Raw genomic sequence first — 19,993 nt, 5'->3', positions numbered from 1 at the left:
TTGGAACAGTCCTCCAGAGCAATCTGAGAGGCTGTCATCTGTGCTTAAGTACTTAGGTTGTCCATTGACTAAAACATAATTCTCAGTTTTTAGGGTGTACATTTTTTTCAGTCAACAACTGAGAAGGAAGGACCAGCTTCTCCGAGGTTCCTCAGCGCCATCCGTCACCTCTTGGAGCTGACAGGGTAGGTGGGGAGCAAGTGGAGTGTGGGAGAACAGTTGGCCAAGGGCAAAGAGCTGGGGGCTTTGAAAGCCTGTCTCCAACAGCCAAGCGACCTTGACCTTCGTTTGCCTCACCTGTGAGTGGGAACATGTTATCCAGCCCACCCTGCACAGTGCCCAGGATGAGGTCTATGTCCCGGGGCTTCCCCTGCCATCAGCCACTCTGCAACTCTAAAGCTCTCTCAGTTCCTCAAATGTTGCACCCTCCTGCTCCCCACCTGCCTCCCCATAACCCCAAAAGCCTCCCAGAGATCTTTCCCTTTGCCTGGTCAATCTCTCCTCCCCACTGACTCAGCTAACTTGTATTCATCCTCCAGGTCCCTTTGCAGAGATCACCTCCTCCAGGGTGTCTTCCCTGATTGCCCAGTCCAGGTGAAGTCCTCCTGCTGTGGGCCCTGGACGTCCCCTCTGGGAGCACTTGTACACTGATGAGTCATCATCTCGTGTTTGTGACTTCCAAATTGGCCCCTGTGCCAGAGGGCAGGGGTGGGTCGGTTTTGTCACAGATATCACCTGCAGCACCTCACAAGGTGCCAGGGACAGGCTCTTCTTAGTACACATTTGTTGAAATAATAATATAATTTAAAAAGTAATCAAAAGAACGTCATTTCCTCCCCTCTTGGGCTCTACTGTGACAACGCCCAGAGACAAGGACTGTCCTTGGCACAAGAATAAAACCGCAGGCCTTTGATTACAATTTGATGAAAGTATGTATTCGTCTCATCATAGCTGAAAAGTTGAAGGCATCCCCTCTTAGACTGAGTCCTCACTGAACAAACTCCCAAGCCTACTCGTGCTCCCGGCTGCAGGCCCAGCAGATGGTGGGGTCCCCGCCATGGCCCGGCTAACCCACTGGCATGTTCCCATCGCTCTGGATCCTCCCACCCCAAACTCAGGGGCCAGCTGGCCTGCCCAGGGCAGGAAGGTGGCGCCCAGCCCTCCTCACGGGGAGGGGAGGGTACTGTTTTCCTTCAGCCGGCTCTTGCCAGCTCCTGGGTGGAATCAGGGAAGGAGGGAGGGAGGGAGGGAGGGTGGAGGACCAGGCAGGCAGAAGATGGGCCAGCACCCTCAGACTTGTGGTGACTGTGGTTAAACCGGTGTCTCCAGAGAAACATGAAGGGGCCCTAAAAACTGCGGCAAGCCCTGCTTTCTTCTGCAGTCGGGAGGCCCGGGAAGGGGCGGGAAGCTTGCTGGAGACTGCTCCTCCCCTCTTTTCTTTGAAGCTCAGCTCTGTCTCCATTCAAGCAAGAACAGGGGATAAAAGGTTTCAAATTCGGGAAATCCCTTTCCACCTCTGCACCTGTGTGTCAGTGCTGGTCACCCCAGCCTCGGGTACCACCCATCCATCTAACAAATAGTTTTTGACTGTCTACTCTATGCCAGGGCTTCCCAGGTGGCATAGTAGTAAAGAATCTGCTTGCTAATGCAGGAGACGCAAGAGATGCAGGTTCGATCCCTGGGGTCGGGAAGATCCCCTGGAGTAGGAAATGGAAACCCACTCCATTGCTGGGACAGAGGAGCCTGATGGGCTATAGTTTAGGGGTCACAAAGAGTCAGACGTGACTCTTTGAGTATGCACACATACTGTATTGCCAGGCACCATCTTGGCTGCTGAAGTTAGAACCACAAACCAAAAGTTCCTGCATTGGGGGGGTGGGTGCTTCCATTTCAGAGAGTAACTAAGGAATACCTTTTATGATAGTCTACAGCTATTTCCCCATCTAGACCATAGTCTCACTGAGAGAAGGAATAGACCCATTTCATCTCTAGATTCTCCGGGGTGACTAGTACAGAGCCTGAATTTTAGCTTGGCAGCCACTGAAAGAGGCCTCAGTGGGACTTGTGCCCCAGCCCAGGAGCCCCTGTCCTGCACATGCAGGCTCTGGCAGTACCTATAGGAATGCAGTGGGCAGCCAGCAGCTGGATCTCCAGCCACACACCCGTTAAGCTGGCTTCGCATTTTCAGCCACTCTCAAAAGGAAATTCATCACTGGTGGTTCTTCCAGTCATGAGGGGGTGGGCTGCAGTCAGGCATGGCTTTTGGTATCAGATACAGGAAAATTAACACTGCAGGCACCACAACAGATTAAAGCCACGGATCAAAGGTGTGAATCAGACAAGCACCACCACAGAAGTTCGGTATCAGTTTGGACTCGCCAAGCAGGGAGGTTACTGCAACCACCAGGCCAGAGGGCAACACAAGTAGTGAGCATGCAGAGGTCTGCAGGGCCTACGTGGGAAGCAAAGGGCTTGGCGGATCATCAGGGCTCAGGGAAACATAACTGGTACCAGTCACCGAGGCTCCTGGCAACTTGAGAGCCGGCCCCCTTACCCAATGCGTACGTGGGGCCTGAGAGGCCACGGTCCTCGCTGATGCCAAGGAAGGGAGAAACCACCTGCTTCACCAGCTCCTCCAGCTGCAAATAACCCTCACTTGGGCCTGTGGGCTCGTGAACACTCTGGAAATAAACACCCAAGAGAGACAGAGGTCAGTCCAAGTCACCATGGCCAGCGGATTCTGGCCACCCTCCCACTACATTCAAGGCAGGCTGTATCCTTGTGGCTGAATGAAGGAAACCCAGGCTTGGAGCCCCAGGCACTGGTCCTGGGTGGCGGTGATCAGAACTGTGCATGGAGCGCACCCTGGCCTCTGTGGTGGGATCCCGCCCCAAAGCAGGGCCAGCGGGACTGTCCCCACCCCAGCTCCAGGGCTGAGGTCTGACTGGTCCCAACCACAGCCAGCTCACCCTCTCCGCCACAGTAACCGTTCCACACCAGGCACACAGGAGGTTTATAGAAGCACTTTATATGTTTCATGGCACCTGCCAACAACCCTCACCATACCCCCTTTTACACACAAGGAAAGTTAAGACTCGGAAAGCTTATGTAACTTGCCCAGGAAAATACAGCTGGTAAGTGGCCAAAACCCAGGACTGGCACACAAGCTGCCTGGCTCTGAGCCCATTTTACGGCTCCTTGTTAACAGGCTAGAAAAGAAAGGGGGAGAGAATCTGGAAAAGACCAGAACGGTAGAAGAAAGGGAGCATCACTGTGGACTAGACACACATTTAGTACCAAAATGAAGGGTCAGTTCAAAAGGACAGTAGTCCTTGGAGCTATAAGGAGCTGGAAAGTCATTGAGGTTTTCTAGAAAACCAGCTAACTCTGAAGGAATTCAATTTCTTCCTGGAAAGGTGTGGAAGCCATGTGTTTGTGTGGAGGGCCTGCAAGAGAGCAAGGCTTTCGTGGGCGCTGTGCTCAGCCCAAAGGGCCAGCTGTCAAAGTCTCAAAGCGGAATAGATTTTAAATCACTCTTGTTTGAAAAGAGAAAACTCTCCCCTGCACTGGAGTTTAGGAGCTGGGGCCAAGAAGCGGGAGGGGCCAGTCCTACGGGTTGGATGGAGACCCCTGGGTGAAGTGCAAGCTCCAAGGAAACTGGCTGATGTGGTACGTTGTCAGCTCCATCACAGTGAGATGGAGGCGGCTGGGGGCAGTGGGAGGGAGGAGTGGCTTACCAAAACCAAAAGGAAGGCCGAGGAGGGGTCTATGAGGCAGAAGACTTGGCGGTCAGGACCAGGAAGGGGTCAGAATTGATGCAGAGGAAATGGGAGTGGGGTGGTCTGGCACTTGAGGGGGCTGCTAATGGGAGAAGACCTGAGGGTTTTTCATGTCCCTCAGCAACAGCAGAAGCACTGGGAAAGGCCAGCAAGATGCTTCGCTTGATACTCAACAAGGACCTACTGTAGGGCACAGGGAACTTTACTCAGTACTCTGTAATAACCTACATGAGAAACTGACCTGAAACATAAGAGAGTCATGTACATGTGTAACTGAATCACTTTGCAGTACCCCTGAAAGTAACACAACATTATAAATCAACTGTACTGCAATATGAAACAAAAATTTAAAAAATAAAAACAGGTGGAATTTCAGAACTACCAAAATGTGTACTGTGCTAAGTCACTCAGTCGTGTCCGACTCTGCAAACCATGGGTTGTAGCCTGCAAGGCTTCTCTGCCATAGAATCCCCTGGGCCAAGAATACTGGAATGGGTTGCAATTTCCTTCTCCAAGGGATCTTCCCAACCTAGGGATCAAACCTGGGTCTCCTGCATCTCCTGCCTGGGCAGGTGGTTTCTTTACCACTAGCAATAGAGTGGCAACCCACTCCAGTAGTCTTGCCTGGAAAATCCCATGGACGGAGGAGCCTGGGAGGCTGCAGTCCATGGGGTCTCGAAGAGTCAGCCACGACTGAGTGGCTTCACTTTCACTTTTCCTTTCATGCATTGGAGAAGGAAATGGCAACCCACCCCAGCATTCTTGCCTAGAGAATCCCAGGGATGGGGGAGCCTGGTGGGCTGCCATCTATGGGGTCGCGCAGAGTTGGACACAACTGAAGCGACTTAGCAGCAGCAGCAGCAGCAGCAATATATTATTACAAAAACTTTTCTTTGTTAAAAAAAAAAGTAACTATCACAACTACCTACAGAACTACATGTTGAGAAAAGAAAGGCTTCACTTAGAAAGGCACACGAGACTCTCCACAAGGGTGAGGGGATCCTCCAGGGGGCAGAAGGGAGAGGGGAGCCTTATTCATGCTCCCAGAGACCCACCCGCAGCCTCAAAAGTAGAGCGGTTTCAGCCCCAAAACCACCTTGGTTGGGTTTCAGAGCTGAGGACACTTTTATCTCATTTTTTCACACTTTGATATTTCTCATCTGCCTTCTCCCCACAAGACTCTTCCGCTCTACGATTCCTAAGCGCTAAACAAGAGAGGGATGCAGAGCGAGGAAAAGAGGCAAGAAGTGGGAAGAAAATTCTGAGCTGCATGGTTTTCTCCCTGGGCAGAGAACCTGACTTGCACACAGCCCTCTGGGAAGGAGCTGCCCTTGGCTTGGCTGCTGCGCTGGCTATGTATTTGCAAGGCTCAGCACAAGATGAAAATGTGGGGTCCCTTGTTCAAAAATTAAGAATTTCCAGATGGTGATGAAAAGTCAAAGTGTTAGTCACTCAGTCGTGTCTGACTCTTTGCGACCCTATGGACTGTAGCCTGCCAGGCTCCTCTGTCCACGGGATTGTCCCGTCAAGAATACTGGAGCAGGCAGCCATTCCCTTCTCCAGGGGTTCTTCCCAACCCAGAGATCGAACCCGGGTCTCCTGCATTGCAGGCAGATTCTTTACCATCTGAGCCACCAGGGAAGAGAATGGGATCCTGCTGGGGGCGGGGGTAGGGAAGGAGCCTGGGGCACTGGCCAGCAGGGGGCACACCGGCTTGATTGGGCGGGTCCCCTCAGAAGGGACCATGCTCGCATAGTCTCAGACCTGCCTGCGCCTGCCAGGGAGAACAAGATCTCCAGGGTGATCAAAGTCTCTGGTTCAGCTTCTTCCTGGACAGCCTAAGCATAGGACCTCACGACCCATGGGAGGAAAGGTTGAGCCCCTTGTATGTTTTGAGGAGGGAGGGGTTGGTTCAGGGCCATTTTGGAAATGCACTGGGAAAGAGAAATGGCTCTTCTCTCTGTGGGAGAGGTAGGCAGGGAAAAACCAGCCCTAGATCTCTTGAGGCTGTGGACAGTTGGGGGCCAGGCAGAGAAAACAGCAGTTCTAGCTACTGGGGCACAGCTTCCCTGCAGCGGGGATGGTCTGAGGACAGTACAACCTGCACGTTTCCTTTAGATTCAGAAGCTGCCACCCCTGCCACCCAGAGTTAGTCCTGGGCTGGGGAAAGACCCGCCTTTGCCATTGTCACACCCCCAGCCTCTGGCTTCCTGGCTCCTAGAGGGTAGAAGAAGGTGTCCCAGGAGGCCCTCAGGGAAATGATGCCAAATTCCCCGTGTTAAAGGGACCATCACTTGTGGGGCAGCTCCAAGTGTCCTAGGAGACGGCGGGAGGAGAGGGACCTTGACAGTGCTGGCTGCACGCACAGCAAACGGACAAACGAGCTGGAACGTGACCGATGACACTAGAGGACACGGAATGGAGCCAGGGTGCTCCAGCCACAGGGGCCCTCCCCCACCCCGCGGCCATGCTCCGTCGTGCCCCACCTGCAGGATGAGCAACATCTGGACGATGGACGAGGGCGGCTGGGGCTGCGCCAGCAGCAGCAAGTCCTCCAGCTTCACCTTCAGTAGCACCAGGTCGCGGAAGCCCAGCAGCGAAATCTGGCGGATGGTCAGCTCCTGGCCCTGGTGGGACAGAAGAGGCAGCGGTGGGAGGTGAGAGTGCGTGGGATCTGCCACCAACCACGTGGGGGCCGGGGCCACGATCGGAGGGGTGGGACCAGCACCTCCAAGGCCCAGGGGGGCTGTCGAAGAGTTGAATATTTGACCCCTGTTCCTTCAGAATGAAAGCTTCGTTTAAGATAAGGTATGACTCATGGGTCTGGAAAGATCTATGCACCCCAATATTCATAGCAGTGTTATTTACAATAGCTGAGACATGGAAACAAGCTAAATGACCATAGGCAGGTGGCTAGATAAAGAAGATGTATATACACACACATACACACAACGGAATACTATTCAGCCAGAACAAGAATGGAATTTTGCCATTTGCAACAACAAGGATAAATCTGGAGGGTATTTATGCTAGGTGAAATCAGTCAGACAGATAAAGACAAGTACCTTATCACTTACAAAACAAACTAATGAATATAACAGAAACAGACTCAGAGAATAAACTAGTGGTTACTAGTGAGGAGAGGGAAGGGGGCAGGGGTAATATAGGGGTAGAAGATGAACAGGTACAAACTACTAGGTAAAAAATAAATAAGCTACAAGGATATATTGTACAGCACAGGGAATATAGCCAATATCTTACAATAACTTCAAATGGAGTGCACTCTATAGAAACATTGAATCACTGTGTTGTAAACTAATATTGTATCATTGTAAATTAATACTATAAATCAATTATACGTCAATAAAAAAAGTAAATGCTGAAATGCTCAATCTGCTTAAATGACCCAAAGGTGATACAAGACACATATATTGAGGGTCGTGCTGTGCTGTGAGTGGTCAGGAAGGAGGAAGAGGTGGAGAAACAAGAGGAAAGATAGCGCCTCCCTACACTCAAGGCTGTGTCCTCAGCTTCATCCATTAAATACTTGTGCACCTATCATATGCCAGGCAAAGAAGGAAATACAGGACCTGCTAAGACTCTTCTGCAAATGCAGGTAACATAGGAAGAAAAATCACCGAAGATGTAGAAGAAAAGGACTTGTTCAACCACGTAGATAGCGGCTGAGGATGAAAATAATGACTGATAATCTTAAGAGCTGATCCTTATCTTAGTAAGGCTAAGTAAGACCCTTACCTCTGACATGTGCTGGGCTTGATTTTCAATATGCTAGATATAAATGGCACATTTAATCCTCATGACCACTTCTGAGATAGATACTGTAATAAAACCCAATCCACAGAAGAAAAACCCTATACCCAGACTGACAGGAATTTACTCAAGGTAGAGCTGGATCTCAAAGATAAACTATTTAATTCTAGAGCTCCTAAAGCCTCCCAAAACAGAAAGGGAAAGGAGGGCCCATTCCCAGACTCTCCTCTGCACATACGTACACCACACATGCCCCAAACTGGCTGGTCTTAGAGAAGATGAGATATCATCAGGGTATCCTCCCAAAGAGATGTGGCCTCCCATTCCTCAAGTTGGCCAAGGTTGAAGGAAATACTGCACTTCCTATAACTCCTTAGGGTTTACAGAAACACGGGCAAGAGTGGTTTTGCCATTCTCACAGCCCCCTACTCTCCAGTCCCAAAGAGATACACCCCACCCACACCTCACAGGCTCAGTTTAACCAGTCCTTCTCTTAAAATTTTTTTCTTTAGTTCTAAGATTTTTTCTTTCTTTCTTTTTTTTTTTTTTTGGCTGCTTGAAACAAGCAGGATCTTAGTTTCCTGACCAGAGTTCGAACCCATGCCCCTACAGTGGAAGCATGGAGTCTTAACCACGGACCACTAGGGAAATCCCTAACCACTCCTTCGTGATTGCCTTCCCCGGCCACTGCCAATGGCGGTGGTCCCCCCACCTTTCCCAAGGTCCTACAATTTCTATTCTTTGCACCACATCTTAGCACTCATCACTGATTGCCTATCTCATAGGTGTCTATGCCCTTGCTTCTTCTCCAGGAATCCATTCACTCTATAAGGTAGAAAAAGGCAGGCAAGTTTCCACACTCAAACACCTTTATCCAGTGAGGAAGCAGGTCTCACGCAGACACTTACGCAGCAAGTTTGTGTCTAGACTAACAGACACCCCGAGGGTGTTATTACCAGTAGTGAGAGCCCAGGGGTTCTCCAAGTGGGGTATCTGCATCAGAAGCAGCACTTGGGAAATTGTGGGTGGGGAAGGTAGATGGGGCAACAGCATATGTTGCCACATCTTGCAGTTTTTCTTTCTTTTTTTTTTTTTGACGCAGTAACAGATTTTATTTTCTTGGGCTCCAAAATCACTGTGGACAGTAACTGCAGCCATGAAATTAAAAGATACTTGCTCCACAGTTTTTCTTTAAAAAAAAATTTTTTTTTTTTTTTACTTAATTATTTAGCTGCTCTGGGTCTTAGTTACAGCATGCACAATCTTCACTCTTCATTGCTGCATGCATGTGAACACTTAGTTGCGGCATTAGGGATCTAGTTCCCTGACCAGGGACTGAATCCTGGCCCCCTGCATTAGGAGCATGGAGTCTTAGCCTCTGGACTACCAAGGAAGTCCCAGATCTTACAGTTTTCTAAGATAAGTAGGACAGTGTCATCCTCAGGTCCACACAACTGGACTCCTGCCTGAATCTGGGGCTAAGGGAGCCCTTCTTGACCCTTTAATACCAGAGGCAAGCCCCTCAGCTTCCTCACTTCCCACTCTAACTCCATCTACTGGGGAATTCCCTGGCAGTCCAATGATTAAGTCTCTGAGCTTCCAATGCAGGGGGCGAGGGTTTGATCCCTGGTCCCCTGGTCGAGGAACTAAGATCCTGAATGCCTTGAGGCACGGTCAAAAAAAGAAAATACCCATCTGGGTATCTCTATCTAGGAATTCCCTGCCTACACAGTCCTAAGAGGGACCTACGTCTATACCCCTTCTCCACTAGGGCTGCCAAATAAACCAGAGGCTGTCCAGTTACATTTGAATAACTTTCTAGTATAAGTACGTCCCAAATATTGCATTGTTTATTGTTCACCTGAAATTTAATTCAGCATCCTGCAGGTCAATTTCATTATCTGGCAACTCTGCCTCCCAGGCATGTCATCTTAAGACCCACTGCTGGCCAAGGAGTGAGTATTGCACCAAAGGGACAAGTCTATAGACTCAGAGGGTGAGCCATCCAAAGAAAGGCTATAAATCCTCTCGTGGGGCTGCAGCGGGGAGCCAAGGATGGGATGAAAAGAGCAGTGGGCTGCAGTCCACACGCTTCTACTGGAATTGTTAGGGGCAAACTGGAATTGGAAAATGGGACTCTAAAGGTATAATCTCCTGATTTTAAAATATTTGACATGTATTTTAAAAAATCCAGAATTCCTTTAAAACAGCATTCAGAGCAAACAAAGCCCGTGGGCCCTTACTTGCGATACAAGGTATTTCCTACCAATGGCTTCACATCTAATCTAACCTGATTACATGCGAAGCCTTAACCCCAACGGGAAGAGCTACTCTGAGCACACAGCAACGGAAGCGGAAGCGTATGACAGGCACGTACACTTTGGAGAAGAACATCTATTGGTTAGTCGGCCTGAGGGCGTGTCCCTTCTGACCAGGCACTGACCAATCCTGTTCTCGGCCCCTGCAGGAGGGTGGAGGGAAACCAGCACATGGTAGAAATGAGCTGAGCTCGCGGAATAAGCAGCAGAAGACAGGCTGTTCGTCTCCTACTCTAAACTCCTCATTCTGCAGGAGATGAAACGCAGCCATGCTCAGAGACGGGAAACGAGTTTGCCCATACTCAACTACGGATTCCCAGTCCGCAGTTCTTTCTGCTACATCATGGGCCTTCTCGTCTTCAGGAAATCGCTTATAGAGAGCAAGGAACACGACTCTTTTCCCGGAATTTGGGAGTCACAGGAAACTTGCCAGACAACTGTGCGTCAAAGAAAGTGGGGAGGGGAAAAAAGGAAAGAAAAGGGAAAAAAGTCTCCTTCCCCCACCTTCCCTTACTTCTGAAAAGTAAGAAGAAACAAACCACTCTAAGAAGATACAGACATACTCAAAACCACGAGGGAAAGGATAGCCTACAAATTGCTAGGTATGCAGGCACTGTTTGCTGCTTGAGGTCAGATGCTAAATATAGAACAGAGTGCCCTCCAAAGATGTCCGAGGTCCTAATCCAACTCAGGCAGTGCCCAGGCTCCTGGCTTTCCCCCATTCGCTGGCAGGCCCCAGGGGGGACACCGGTCAAGGAGTAAGACAGACTGCTCAGGCTGGCAGGAGGTCGTTCCCCAGTGAGACTGACCTGAACTGGATAGAATATGGCCTGCAGGGTGGGGAGAGTCTCAGTGAAGAAGTGGTCCCAGACTTCAGCCAGAACCTCAATGCGATTTTCACCTACACGAGGGCGAGAAGATGGGAGGGGAGAAAGAAAGAAAAGAATGTGGTCATTACTCACAGGAGTGGTTGGGAGGCAGGTCCTAGTCAAATGGAGCACAGGCGGGGATGTTGTGGGGGAAAGCTCATTACCTACATTGGATCTCTAAGTGACTACAGCAAACATGGAATTGGATGGCAAGATGATCAAGAATATGTGAATATGCCTTCTCTCCCTTCATCCACAAAAGGGAGCTGAATTTTGAAAAGCACATAATAATTACAGTCATCATGAGAATGGTTACAACATGATCAGGCCCTGTGCTATTTATCTATAAGCATCTCATGAACAGATGCTATTATCCTGCTTTACAGCTCAGACATGCCAGGTATCTGGACTCAAAGGAACACAGGTAGAAGGCCAAGCTGGGGTTCCAGAACCCATGTTCTTGTCAATAGAATCCAGCAAGATCAAGTGCACAGTTATATATTATCTTTTTTTTTTTTTTTTGCAATCACTAAGACACTGGCTTTTCAGTCTAGATTTGTGCTATCACTTGAGAAAGATGGAAAGAGGACTTAGAAACTATCACCTCCACCCACTGTAACCAGAAGGGCATTACTCTCTGAATGGTCACCTGCAAAACACAGCCACCTCCTGACGCCGTGTCTATCCACACCCCCGGGATCAGGAAGCCCGAGTCCTGGCCAAGTGCTCCCCCCAGGCTAGATGGACACAGGTCACCCAACACCACCGGAAGGCTGTTTGAGGAACTTTGCACCTGCAGGAAAGGCAGGCACTGGCAGAGGGGAGTCTGCACGGCAGCTGCTATTTAATGACCTAGATAACAGAGCTGACTGGGCACTGTCTCTGCCCAGCTGAGGCAGGGAAACTGGGTCAGCCAAGATTAGACACTGAGAGATGCGTCTGGCAATACGTTGCCAGATCCACTGAACAGATCTTGAAAGATTCACTTAGCGATGTCCATCTATTAGTTTAACGGACAACAAAAGCAGTAGCTGGGAGAGAGAACAGAATGAAGCCATGACTTTAGCTGGCAGGACCAAAGATGTGCCGATTTTAAAAGGTCAGAGTGAAATACACCAGAATGCAAATCCATCCACTCTCCTTTGTAATTAGCCAAGAACTAATTACACTCTGTTGGAATCACTCATTCACTTCTCTGTCTCCTCCACTAGCACGGGAATAAGGGCACCGGCCTTGTCTTCCTGCTCACCTTTCTAATTCTAGTGCTTAGCATGGTGCCAGACACATTGGTAATTCACTGTTTGGAAATCTTTGATTGAATGAATGGGAAGTATTGAGTGTATAGGTTTTTGTAAATGCCAGGGCTGGTGAGTGGGAGGAGGTTACCTTTTAACCCAAATATGGGACAGGACAGGGCAGGCAGGACTTAACAGTCAGCTCCAACATTTTCCTTTGCTCTTAGATAAAGAAAACCACACCATGGCAACCTGGCTGGGGAGAGTCTGTTTCCTGCTTCTGTATCTTCATCCTCTTCTGAATTCCCCTTCTACATGAATTTTATTTTAGTCCCTTACACTCACCATCCTCCCTCCATGCCACAGGGCTTTTGCACATGCTAGTTCCTTTGTCGAGACTATTCTCTGCCTTCTCTCTTTGCCTAACCTACATCTGTTTATCTTCATAAACTGATGAAGTGTTCATCTTCTTCATAGTTTCAACTCTAGCATCACTTCCACAGGAAAGTCTCCCCCATTGGTCAAACTCCCCTGTTATGGATTGTATTCTTAGTACTTGTCTCAGTTATGGTTTTATGGTGGTGATTTGATTAATATATGTCTCCACTACCAGGTTGTGAGCACCTTCAGGACTCGTAATCCTATGAAGTTTTGCTCACCACTGTGTTCTCGGCACCTAGCAAAGTACCTGGTATAGTAGATCATCAATAAATGTCTTTTTTTTTTTTTTAATTAGTTGGAGGCTAATTACTTCACAACATTTCAGTGGGTTTTGTCATACATTGATATGAATCAGCCATAGATTTACACGTATTCCCCATCCCGATCCCCCCTCCCACCTCCCTCTCCACCCAATTCCTCTGGGTCTTCCCAGTGCACCAGGCCCGAGCACTTGTCTCATGCATCCAATAAATGTCTGAATGAATCAATCAGTCACCATTCTCTTTTCAAAGGCAGGTTTGCTAGTTCACTGCAGGGAGGAGCCAGAAAATCAAGAGACAGTCTGAAACATTAGGTCATGCTGGTGCCTAAAACCAACGTGAATCCCAACACTTGGACAGAATGTCTCAAAGGAGAAAAGGCTGCACCAGCTCCTTTACTGACGGCCCTTACCCTGAGCCTTCCATCACAGAGACAAGCAGAGGCCCTGCTGACTAGAAGGATGGGACAGAAAAGCATGCTGCTCAGTGCTGCTCCTACTTTCTCCCCTTCAGGTCCCAGACGGAATACTCATGGCACATGCAGTCTTCATTCAACCCGGCAACAGGAAGGTGCCTCTCCTGGGAACCTGGGTCTAATTGTCGGCTGCAAACTTCAGAGAGGAATGGAGGTTTTGGAAAGTGTTCAGAGAACATCAGAGAGACAGGCTAAACAGAGTAGCCTGGGGAGGAAAGAGTTAATGGGACAAGGTGACTCCACCTCCAAGAACAGCCCCCAAGTCAAGGGCTTAGTCCTCTACAAAGATGAAAGGGGTCTGGATGGAAGCTTCTATTAAAAACTATCTTATTAAAAACTGTCCTCTAATTGCCACAGAGGTTTAGATCACCAGAGGTATACAGAATAAGTCAGAAATTCTTCCAAGGTCACTAAAGCTCTAGAAAAGATTACTGAAACTAACAAGGCATATTCTGCCTACAAAAGAGAACCACAGAGCTAGGGGCTGCCTCTGTCCCTTCTGCAGCCATCAGTCAGGGTGGACGAGTACAAGCCAGGTTGATAAAGTACAGGTTATTCAATGATGGATTCCAAACTTGATTTTATAGCAAAACACTTTCATCCAAATAAAATCTTTCTTGGAGTTATAACATACAAAATTAACATGTAGAAATGTTCTGGTTGAAGATGTAAGAGCGCCTTCACTGTGCAGAAAGGACCCTGCCACCTAACCCCCAGGACAAGAAGGGACCCAACAAGAACATCCCGGCCCACTGCCCTCCAGTCGCACTTTGGAGCAGAAACACAGATACTTGGATGCTCTTGTTTCTCCTGTCAAGCTCTGTGCCTGAATTTTCACTCTGAATGTAGCTATGTTGAATGTCACCTGGGCGAGAGACCATTAACTTTCCCTTTTAAGGGCCCTTGAATCTCTGGTTTTGCTCAGGATCTTGTTCTAACTCTGGTTATCCACATTTCCAGGAGCATGAAATAACTCTCCAAATGACTTACAATGTGGTCGAAGACCTGGAAACCGCCCACCTTTCAGGCCTGGGTACTAGCCCCACTCCAAAATGCAAAAAGGCCATGAAGCTTTCAATGTAATTGCATTCGAGGGAAACAAGGCTGTAGGTTCAGTCAACTCTTGAGTAGACAGGTTAATTTGGAACCTCTGGTTTTTGCAAAGTTTTGGTGAGCACTCACTGTGTGCCGGGCCCTGGGAATTTCCAGGGTCAGTTTCTCATTTTTCTTCCTACTTTGTCTTTCTAGGAGACACGACACGGTACACAAGTGTCTTTCCCAGAGAAGGGGAAGAGAAAAAGGGATGGTCTACTGCCTAATGCGTCTGAATCTAGAAGTAAACTTGACGAACAGATAGAAGTCTCGAGGCTGGTGTAGGAAAAAAAGAAGGAACCAGTGTGCATACCTACTATGTACCAGGGACAGCGCTATGCTGGTTCTACTCCTTACATCCCCTATCATCCCTAGCTCCATTTTATCATTTTAAAAATTATTGGAAAAATCAAGACTCAAAGAGGTGAGAAACTCACCAAAAGTCACCCAAGAAGTGGGTGGCAAGCTACAATCACGATCCACGTTGACAGGAGTTGACAGTAACCATCAGTGGAGCCAAGGGGTCTATCGGCCAACTCTTGCCTTCATCCCAGCTCCCAGCTCCATTCAATGCCTTTCTATCAGTTAGACTCTAGAATCTTTTAAGGCTGGGAAAATGTTCTTTTGCTTCTTAAATTTTACCCCACTGAGTGGGTGCCTGCTTGGTCTCCCTCAAATGAGTGGACCACCTGACAGATACAACTTCAAGAAACAGTGAAAGTCTGCTCAGTCGTGTCCGACTCTTTGTGACCCCATGGACTGCAGTCTGCCAGGCTCCTCTGTCCATGGAATTCTCCAGGCCAGAATACTGGAGTGGGTAGCTGTTCCCTTCTCCAGGGGATCTTCCCAATCCAGGGATCCAACCCAGGTCTCCCACATTGCAGGTGGATTCTTTACCATCTGAGCCACCAGGGAAGCCCTGAGAAACAGTACAAAGGTCAATAGGAAATAGCCTGGATCAGACCAGAGGGAACAGGATCTACAATATAATGTATTCCTTCAAAGGTGACCCCTGGCAGCATCTTGTGAAACCCAGCCCTTAACGGGGTCTCCCAAGAGGCCACCCTCATTCCCCCTCATTTCTCAAACAGTCTGACTTGCACCGCCAGGAGTGGCTGACTCAAACTGAAACGCTGCCGCCTAGCTGGAGAAGAGGCGGTGGGGTGACTCACGTGCTTGGAGCCTGCCTCTCTCAGACAGACTCATTTCAGCTGTCCAAGCATCAAAGGCTGAGTCAGAGTTCCCGCCAGACGGGGACTGCCTTGTACTTGCCTTCACACAGCTTGATCTTCTCCTCCACGAACAGCAGTCCTTTTGCTAGAAGCTGGTTCTGCCGGAAGAGAACAGAGGACACAAGACTTCACTGCGTGACTAACCCTTGTCCACTCCAGGCGGGTGAAGGCATGGAGTTCTAGGCACTTGGACACTGTCATGCCTCCAGGCTAAAGAAGCCTTCGGTCCTCTAGGAAGGCTGAGGCTTCGGGAGGAGTCAGTGAGGCAGCCCGTCACAGAGGAAGGAGATGAAAGCCAAACCCAACCAGCATTCCCATCTCTCCAACCAGGGAAGACGTGACCACAAGCTTGGCTGGACTGTCTGGAAGGACTAGGGTGGACACCCAATGTCCTTTGAGCCCTTCATATAAACTCAGAAAGTGGAGCGTGGAGGCAGTGGGAAATTATGCAGAAATGATAGACTTTTTATACAAGCTAACGGTTTCTCAAGCTCGCGTGAAAGAGACTGCCTGCAAAATTTTAAGCAGCAGTGAGGGTGTGTCCCTTAGTGACTGTGTGCATGAGAGAGCTGTGGGAAGACAGGGTAAGATGAAGTCCCTTTGCAAATGCAACGAACAACTGTTCGGTGTTTTGCAGATATCACAGGATATTTATTCTTCATCTCATCTAATTCTGACCTTCCCAATAATCCGATCGAGTTGGTGCTGTTACCCACTGACTTTACTGATAGTCAGGGTAGACTTGCCCACAGGAGACAGACTCAATCTTCCTGGCTCCACCAGCCATGTTCTCTCTACTCTGCCTTGCTGCCTTCCAGCAGGTCTTCCCACCCAGATCCCCTTCTTCCCTCAAAAGGGTACAGCTGGTCCCACACAACGCAGGCAGCTTTTCCAAAGGTCACAGAATCTCAGAGATGCCTCACCACTTACCTCACATCTTTAGATGATCAAAGGCCTATGCTTATGGCATGGGGGATCCACAGTGGTATATATCCTATCAAAAACCTATGCATTTCTTGGTGTTCTCCTTTAGAAAACCCTAAAAGCCCTGTTACCACGATGGTGAGAGCGTACATGGCAGAGAGGAAAGATCAGACAGGTGTTCAAGTCCAGCTCAGCCACTTTCTAGCTGTGTGATCTTGGGCTTCCTTTCCTGAGTCCTGAGCCCCTCATCTGTAAAATAGCATCACACCAGCAATATCATAAAGTTCTTATAATAATCATTATAAATATACACACGGGGACTTCCCTGGTGGGCCAGTGGTTAAGACTCCAAGCTGCCAATGCAGTGGGTGTGGGTTCGATCCCTGGTTGGGGAACTAAGATTCCACATGATGTGTGGCACAGCCAAAAGATTAAATACACACACACATACACACAAACATGCACACACACATACACACACACAGCCAAAATTCTAATACCCTTAGGCATTTGTACATTTTGCTCTTATTTTACAAATATTTACACACACAGAGTAATCAGTGGTAATGGGCACTGATGACAATAGTTGCTCTCTTAGCCCAACTATCTTCACAAAAGGATAGGCGGGTAAAGAGATTCAATAATGAATAGACCTACATCAAACATATTAAAGTAGTTTATCAAAGGCACTATCACATTCCTGTAACTAATACATATATATGGAATTTTATAGACCCAATTAAAATTTCCAAGCTATAACCTAATTTGAAAAGTAATTAGCCATCATTTAATTTCAAGATGGAACCCCAACTCAAAGTTACAGTGATGTCCTATAGGAGTCCACCAACTTTATTAAAGGGAAAAAGGTCAATTCCTTTCCTAGGAATTACAGAACAGACAAGTAATGAAGGTGGAACTGTGTGTTTCTACCTTCCACCAAGCACACGAATCCCAGAAGCAAGAAAAACACCACAGCACCAAACTGAGATGATCAAAATCAGGGCTTTGTGCCAACTTAGCTGGGTGGGAATGGATGGCACGGGTGTTTCCAGATGTAACCAACCCCATCAAATGGCTCTGAGCAAATGTCCCAATTCAGGCCTGAAGTCTGCCCTGGTCCCTTTCACTGGCCCGGAGGATGGCCTTAGGATGTCCCCCGGTACTCTGTGCAAGGAGTCCCGATGCCTTGCTCTCCATCACTACCTCCATTGCCAACACGGATACTCCAGCCTTCTTCCAAAATAGCCACAAATCCTCCTCAATTTCAAGTTTCTGAGATTTACCTCCAAATGTACGAGAGACTCCTCCCTCTGATGCAGGTTTCATAATTATGTTCCTGCACTGTAATTATTTACATTTTATAGGTGGGGGGTGTCCAAGGCACCGAGAGAAATAAAGGCCTAGTCCAGGTTATATCATGAGTCAATGATAGTTAATATATCCCATGTGTCAGGATTTTAGGTTCTCAGGGGTGAGGACCATGTAATTTAGGTTACCTGGCTTGGAGAACAATGCTTAAAACATGGTAGAAGCTAACAAATATTCACTGAGTACGTATTGCCTGTTTGGATGTTACAGACCAGTTTTGCTTTTAAGAAATCAAGGTAAGAGATAGAATGGTTTTAAGAAGAGAGAAAGTGATGTAAGTCCCTAAAATTCTAATACACAATAAGCTATGTGCTCAGTCATGCCCTACTCATTGCAACCCGATGGACTGTAGCCCACCAGGCTTCTCTGTCCATAGAATTTTCCAAGCATAAATACTGGAATGAGTTGCCATTTCCTACTCCAGGGAATCCTCCTAACCCAGGGATTGAACCCAAGTCTCCTGCATTGGCAGGTGGATTCTTTACCACTGAGCCACCGGGGAAGCCAAAATTCTAATACCCTTAGGCATTTGTACATTTTGCTCTTATTTTACAAATGGCATTTTCTTCCTTTGATGAAAACTACTTTGCATCTTAAGAGACAAACTTTAAAAAGTGGCATAGACTCTCCTTCCTGCTCTTTTCCAGGTCCTCCCCCTACAAGGAGACATTTCGGGGATGTTTTTTTCAAACTAAGGAAGTTATTTGTGTATTATGGAAGAAATGGAAAAGGAAATATTCTTTTTTAAATGTCTCATGATACACAGCATAGAAATTCTTTACCTCAGACCAAAATAAGAGTAACAAAAACCTGAGGTGAAAAGGGACCTTCAGAATCATCTAGTCCTTCTCACCTCTCCCCAGCCCCGTGGTCTGAATCAAATGGTCACACATAGTTTCAATAATTTTTTAGTTTGGACCCATTTTCCAGGAAGCTAAAGCACCTTTCAAAAGCATCTGAAAGAAAGGTTTTGTTACTCCTAGGCTTTACAGATTTTGCTCTTATTTTATAGTTGAATAAATTGCAGCTAGAAGTACAGTCTCCATCTTTTATTTGGCACGTGCTAAGTGACTTCGGATCTTTTGGGCCAGCCTGGCCCTCAGCCCCACTTCACTGGAGAATTGCCCGCCACCTACTCAGTGGCACTCTGCCCCCTCTTGCATGCTCCAACCCTTTGAACCAGCCTGCATCTCTGGCTGTGCTGACTGGCCAGGTGCCCACCCTCCGCCCCACCTGAGTCTCCAATGGAGCCAATCACTTGCTCTCCTGGGAACTGTAATCAACCAGGCCCCCTTCAATGCAAAGGGCCCTGTAATCCTAAGGTCCCAATGCTTTGAAAGGGCTTATGCTCTGCAGTTGCCTTCCTCACTTCGTAATATTTTTATTTTTGAATCTGTGTTTTTTTAAGAGAAGGCTGACAGGGCAATGGAGCTCACCCCAGGGGCTGGACTTCAGCTCACTCGTGGTCTGTCTCCTACAGCCACCCCAGGAGGGGTTTTTAGGTCCCTGCTCCCCACCCCCCGCCCATCTCCCCTGCCCTGCCCCACACTGCTGTCATCCTACTCCTAAGGCGATGACAGGGTCGCGTCGGTGGGCGCCCAGGCGCCGGTGCCTTACAGCATCTTGCAGAAAGCCAGGCGGCAGACCTCCCTGCCCTGGGCTGGCAGAGCTCTGGCTCGAGTGCTGGTGACTCAATGGGGGCCTCTTGACCACCCCTGATCTGTGCACTGAGACCATGAAGGTTGCAACTCTTGGGGGTCCTCTGTCCATGGTGGGTTGCAGCTGCAGGTCTATGGGAAGGGAAGAGCCTTCCACGCCCTGGTGGCAACCACATTTGCATTCTGCACCTGCTAATGACGAAGCCCACCCTGTCTGCTGATCACTTCACCTAAGGACACACCAACTGGACATCTGTGCAGCTTAAAACGGCTGAGACTTAAAGAAAAAAGAAGAGAAAAACAGCCTGGATTCTGAGAGCTATCTTGTCTTTCTAAGCGTCTGTTCCCCCTGGCCTCACCTGCCAGTATTCCCAGCCAGATAAACACCTGACTCTAGAAGGTGCCAAGAAAGTGTCTGTACGGGAACAGAGCTGGAGAAGATCCCGAAGAGAAGATCCCGACTTTCCTCTTGTCCCGCTCCCTGCCCAATGGCACCAACCCCATCACCCCCCAACCCAAAGGCTTTGAGCCAAAAAACCAGTTATATTCAATAGCAGCCACCTAGGAAATG

At 48.4% G+C, this 19,993-nt stretch overlaps 1 protein-coding gene across 9 annotated transcripts in view; it reads right to left on the bottom strand.

Moving 5' to 3' along the window:
- The window catches only part of PRR5L (proline rich 5 like), an 82,290-nt gene that overhangs the window by 9,389 nt on the left and 52,908 nt on the right, over positions 1–19,993 (bottom strand). For all 9 annotated transcript variants that reach the window (XM_061152121.1, XM_061152112.1, XM_061152127.1 and 6 more), the window contains 4 exons: positions 15,513–15,570; positions 10,678–10,769; positions 6,266–6,406; positions 2,555–2,681 (listed from right to left, as the gene is read on the bottom strand). In XM_061152121.1, coding sequence (XP_061008104.1) covers positions 2,555–2,681; positions 6,266–6,406; positions 10,678–10,769; positions 15,513–15,570 — 418 coding nt within the window. The remainder of the gene's footprint in view (positions 1–2,554; positions 2,682–6,265; positions 6,407–10,677; positions 10,770–15,512; positions 15,571–19,993) is intronic.

The sequence above is a fragment of the Dama dama genome, chromosome 1, assembly GCF_033118175.1.
Source record: "Dama dama isolate Ldn47 chromosome 1, ASM3311817v1, whole genome shotgun sequence".
Taxonomy (NCBI): domain Eukaryota; kingdom Metazoa; phylum Chordata; class Mammalia; order Artiodactyla; family Cervidae; genus Dama; species Dama dama.
The sequence above is the reverse complement of the archived record's forward strand: the minus strand, read 5'-3'. Positions and strand labels throughout refer to the sequence as shown.